Genomic DNA, 5352 nt, shown 5'->3' with positions numbered 1-5352 from the left:
CCTCTGATCCACTTTACTTGTCGTCCTTACTAAAAATAGATGGTCCAAAATAATTTTTATTTTAAAAAATTAAGATATAATTAACCATTATTTTAAAACTTATCCTTACTCAATAAATATGGTAACAAAGAGAGTAGTATTTAATTGAGATCAATGGATAAATTTAATTAGTAATATTTTTTAAAGGGACATGGAAAGAAAAAAAAAAAACAGAACAAATAAAATAGATCGAAGGGAGTAATAGAGATAAAATCAACTTTTAGTATATGTATCTCGAATTCCTCTAGAATAGTGAAAAGATATTAACGGCTACCAAGACAACTTCACACAAAATGAATATCCTTGGAAGACGATAACAGAACAATACCAGATGACAAATTTGGTTATTCACTCTACTCCAGTTTACGAGACACAATTCAAATTTTGAAATTTGATAGTGAATTCAAATATGAAATATTTAGTTTTCTGAAATAAGATTTATATTTTTGAAAACTATCAAAAAACGAAGTCATAATAATTGACAATTTAAAAATATTTAAAAAACATAAGAAAAGTATGATATAAAAAAATTTGCTTAACTCTCAAAACATAAGAAAAGTAAGATATAAATTTTTTTATTTAACTCTAATGGAAACGGAAGGAGTATAATTTTGAGAGTGGCGCATCACGGACACATATAAAAATATTGACAACCTATTATGGCATTTAAATATTTTTCAAACCCCACCTACCACACTTTAAACGAGAAAAGAATTACTCACACTCACAATTTGAAGAAACAAATACTTACTTTGTCCTAAAAAGTGTCACTTTAACAAAAATAATTTATCTTAAAATATGTATCATCTTAAGAATTTAAGACAAATATTATTAAGTGCTTTCAACTATGTCCTTAACACTAAAGAAGTAGTTTTCTTTAATATTTTTTGATTCTCCAAAAACATCTAGCAAATAGAGGAAATTTAATAAACTCTATATTGTATTTATTAATTTCTTAATAGACGTATTTTTTGCTATAGTGACATTTATTTTGGGACGGAATGAGTAACAAGAATGACATGTATCTTCCATATAAAAATAATCATTTAATTAAGAATGCAATTTCAGATATATTTTTTCAATAACATTAATTGACGACTCTCGGTCCCGATTTATATGATACAGTTCGGATTTTAAGAGTCAAACTTCTTTATTTTGACCATGAATTTTGACATACAATTTTTAAGATTTTTGGAAAATAAATTACATATTTAGAAACTACATAAAAGGTAATACTATAAGTCACAATAATTAACAATTTAAAATATTTAAAGGGCATACGAATAAATTGCGGTATTTTTTTCTTATTTGACTCTCGAAATCCGAACGGTATCACATAAATTGGGATAAAAGAAGTATAACTTTTATTTTCATCTAATATACTCACTCCCTCTATCCCAATTTATGTAGTTGTACTTTTTTTTCTTTTTTCATTCCAAAAAATAATATTATATTTCTATATTTAAAAATAATTTAATTTTATGAAATAATTTATAGCCAAACAAAATATCTAAAAATTATTTTGAACTACAAATTTCAAATATTTACTTTTCTTACTTAAACTCCATGCCTAATTAAGAGAAATCCTTTCCATAATTAGAAGTTAGAACTGTAGAAGGGATGGGTTTTCTATATAGCCAAAAAACTTTCTCCTGGAAGCTGGGTAGTTGTGCTCTGTTACCAAAATAATCATGACAGAGAGAGACGAGCCTTTAACGCCGGCGGGCCGTTTATTCGTCCAGCCAGGTATGGACCAAGTCATCAACTGCGCTATTTCCTTAGACGATCCAATCGACGTTGACGCCGTCAAAACGGAAATAAGTAACTCCATATTAGTTAAACATCCAAGATTCTCAAGCATCATGGTCAAAGACAAGTGTGGTCGTGAACGTTGGCGTAAAACTGAAGTCAACGTTGACGACCACTTCATTATTCGCCGTGAAGTTCTCAGTGATGATCCTTCAGTTTCTGATGAAGATGTTGTTAATGATTACTTAGCGGATCTTTCTGTTTCGACGCCGTTAAGTGTGACGAAGCCTTTATGGGAAGTTCATCTTCTTTTAGCTCATAAATGTGCTGTTTTGAGACTTCATCATGCCCTTGGTGATGGTATTTCACTTATGTCTATGTTTCTGTCGTGTTGCCGGAGAGCCGATGATCCTACTCAGCGCCCCACTAGTCATGGTATTTCTGAATTCTGTGACTGTTTCATCTAAAAGTTTAAAATGTTTGACACTTCAACTACTAAAAAGAGGTGAATTTTTTATGAAATATGCCGGAAATTGACTCGTGAAACGTTTCAAGATGATTTTACTGTCAGAAATTCCATACCCAAAGTCATCTAGCTTTGAACCTTTCCTCTTAGAAATATTTCTTTCATTTTCTCTCACACTTCAGATAGGGTTTTTACCAAATCGCATTAAAGTTACTTTTGTGGCAGGTAGAATAAAGTTAAAAGATTTTTATGTAATAATAATAAAAAATAATAAAAATAGTGACTTTTGGATAATGAACACAAAACTAGATGGTCACTCATGAAATTTAATCCTTCCGAGAGCTTTCCAATGAGAACGTCTGCTGATAATTGATGTTTTTTTGGTGGTATCCTACATGTGCGGTCTAATTTTTTTTAATGGATAGGTTTAAGTACACGAAGTACTTGTAATACTCAAACCCGAAGTCTTTGTCTATTCAGATAGTCACTAATTGTGTGATTATCTCATTTAAAGATTTAGCATAAATTTTTAGACGTAATACTTTTTATTTACTTAATTATGTTTTTAACAGGTATTGGGACTTCTAGTTCATCAAACAATGACAAGGGATATTGGAGCTTGTTGATGAAGTTGTTGAAAGTGATATGGTATACATTGGTGTATGTTATAGAGTTTGGTCTGAGGAGTTTGTGGTTGAAGGATAAGAAGACTGCGGTAAGCGGCGGAGCTGGAGTTGAGCTATGGCCGCGGAAAGTGGCCACGGCCAAGTTCAACATTGACGACATGAAGACGGTCAAAAAAGCCATCGGTAATGCTGTGAGTTTTTCTACACCTCTAATCCTATACCATTAAATTGAAATAATTTTTTTTTTTTTTTTTACACTTTAATTTAATATGTGGACATCGTGTGACCGATCTCATACATAACCTCTTATCAACAAATTAAGGGTTGGGAAGTCATAACTTTTGATACCAAGTATAATTATATATGTAAATATCTACTAAAATTCATAAGTTTAACATTACAATAAATTCAATGCTGAAAATTTTAAAAGTTAAACCTATTAAATTTAATTTATGGATTACACCTTAATAATAAATAATCTAGTTGAGAAATAGTCTTGCATATATGGGGAAAAGTAAAAGTGGAAAAGGAAACATGTAGTACATGAGTATTATACATTTTTGGAAATCTTTATTCTCTTGTGTATCTATATCTATTTTCACTCGTCCAATGTTTGTCCACTTTTTCGTTTTTTGTCTTTGAGTGTAAAAGGAAACGTGGACATTACTTAAATTTTATTATGGATTTTAATTGAGTTGAAAAAATTAAATATTGCCAACGTAATCAAATGCCCAAATTAATTAATGAGGTAGTGTCGAAATAAGTGCACGTTATTTTTTCCCCTAAATGGTGAGGTGTCAACTTTCAATTAATTTGGTCCTTTGGCTATTTTCTATAGTAGGAAAATTCAGTTAGGGAAATTAATTGCTCAAATGATAAGTGTTTTCGGTTCTTTTGGTTGGCAAATTTGTCTTTTGCACGTCTTTTAAGCAAGTATCAATTAAAAAGATAATTTAATTAAATGAATCTCATTTTTTTAAAATTTTAATTTGATACTACCTATTCTTCTTTTCACCACATAATAATCTCTATGTGAAATAAATAATTAATTTTAATTTTCTAAAATAATAGACATTTCAAATTATAATTATCTTTAGCACTAAAAATGACCCGAATAATTGTGGCGTCCAATTTAGTGACATCATTCCTAGCTAGAACTAATGGCCATGTGAAAAGGCAAAACATGTGGCTGTGGAGGATGGGCAAAGCATGTAACTGGAACAATCTATCTTGTTGGTTGTTTGGAAAGTGAAATGCATAGTGTATTAATCTATGTCTTCCTATTTCATCGAATATTTATTATCCAAAGTAGCAAAAGAAAAATATTTATTACCTTATAATTTTCTATGATTTAGAGTTACTTTTTAAAACAACCCCCCTATCAAATGAGAATTCCCCTCTATCAAATGAGAATTTCTCTCCTTATATGGTCTTGGTAGTCCTCCTGTTATGATCTAGATTTTTGAGGTTGAGTTGGGCTCAAGATTCATTTCTTCACATAATATCAGAGTAAGCCCAGCTCAGATTATTGTTTTCGATATGGGGCTTCCCGTATTATATTGTCCACGCTCCAATTGTCCAGTCCTGAGCGTGCAGGGGGTGTTGACCTCGCATCTGTGGGTAAATGGAATTTAGTCTCCTTATATGATTCGACCACCTTTTCCCTTAAGCCAAATAAATCAGCTAAAAGTGAGTTAATTATTTTTTACGTAAAAATAACTTGTGGATGCCCACTAAAAGCAAACTATTTACATATTCATACCCCTATTATTTTGATGCTACCCAAACTAATTACTTGAAATGCCCATTTCATTTTCGGATTGATGTCAGTGTGATGTTGCGTGTTAGCTTTTTTGTCTTTTGTATTTTATCTTTTTTTGTTTAATTTGGGAATGTTTTGGTGCTCGCTTTTACTTCCTCTCTTCGCTTTTTTTTTTTTTTTTTTTTTTTTTGTCTCGTTACTTTTCTTTTTAAAAATTAAGAAAATCAAAATTAAGATAGTAGCTAACTATTTTTAGATTAATAAAACTCAAAAAAAAAAAAAAAAAAAACTGCAATACCTTCCGTCCCAATTTGTGAGATATAGTTTAACTCATGTAATTTAAGCAGAAGCTTTAAACTTTCGAAAAGCTTGTGATCTAAAACAAACATAGGTATTTGTGTGGATCATTACATTAAGGGTAAAAGGAGAAGTTTTAAGTTAAATTACTTCTAAATATAGAAATGTATTATTCTTTTTTTGACAGACTAAATAGGGAAATGTATCATATAAACTGGGATAGAAGGAGTCAAGAAAAATATTAAAATAGCTACCCTATTTATTGAGAACCTAAATTAATAAAGAAATATTTTTATAGATTTTCTGTTTTCTTGTAAATATAAATAAATTTATATCTAATTTTTTTTCTTTCTATTTCAATAGATAGATATAGTACATTTTTTAAATTATTTTTCTATATCAATTAAACCATC

At 29.8% G+C, this 5352-nt stretch overlaps 1 protein-coding gene across 1 annotated transcript in view; it reads left to right on the top strand.

The window, feature by feature from the left end:
* The first annotated feature begins 1679 nt into the window (after window positions 1–1679).
* LOC132064878 (wax ester synthase/diacylglycerol acyltransferase 11-like) overlaps window positions 1680–5352 on the top strand; it is an 11802-nt gene continuing 8129 nt past the window's right edge. Inside the window, exons 1-2 of the mRNA XM_059458030.1 lie at window positions 1680–2223; window positions 2827–3071. Of these exons, the coding sequence (XP_059314013.1) occupies window positions 1731–2223; window positions 2827–3071 (738 nt within the window). The 5' untranslated portion in view covers window positions 1680–1730. The remainder of the gene's footprint in view (window positions 2224–2826; window positions 3072–5352) is intronic.

Source organism: Lycium ferocissimum, chromosome 7 (assembly GCF_029784015.1).
Source record: "Lycium ferocissimum isolate CSIRO_LF1 chromosome 7, AGI_CSIRO_Lferr_CH_V1, whole genome shotgun sequence".
NCBI classification, from domain to species: domain Eukaryota; kingdom Viridiplantae; phylum Streptophyta; class Magnoliopsida; order Solanales; family Solanaceae; genus Lycium; species Lycium ferocissimum.
Note: the sequence above shows the minus strand (reverse complement) of the source record. Positions and strands in the feature narration are given on the sequence as shown.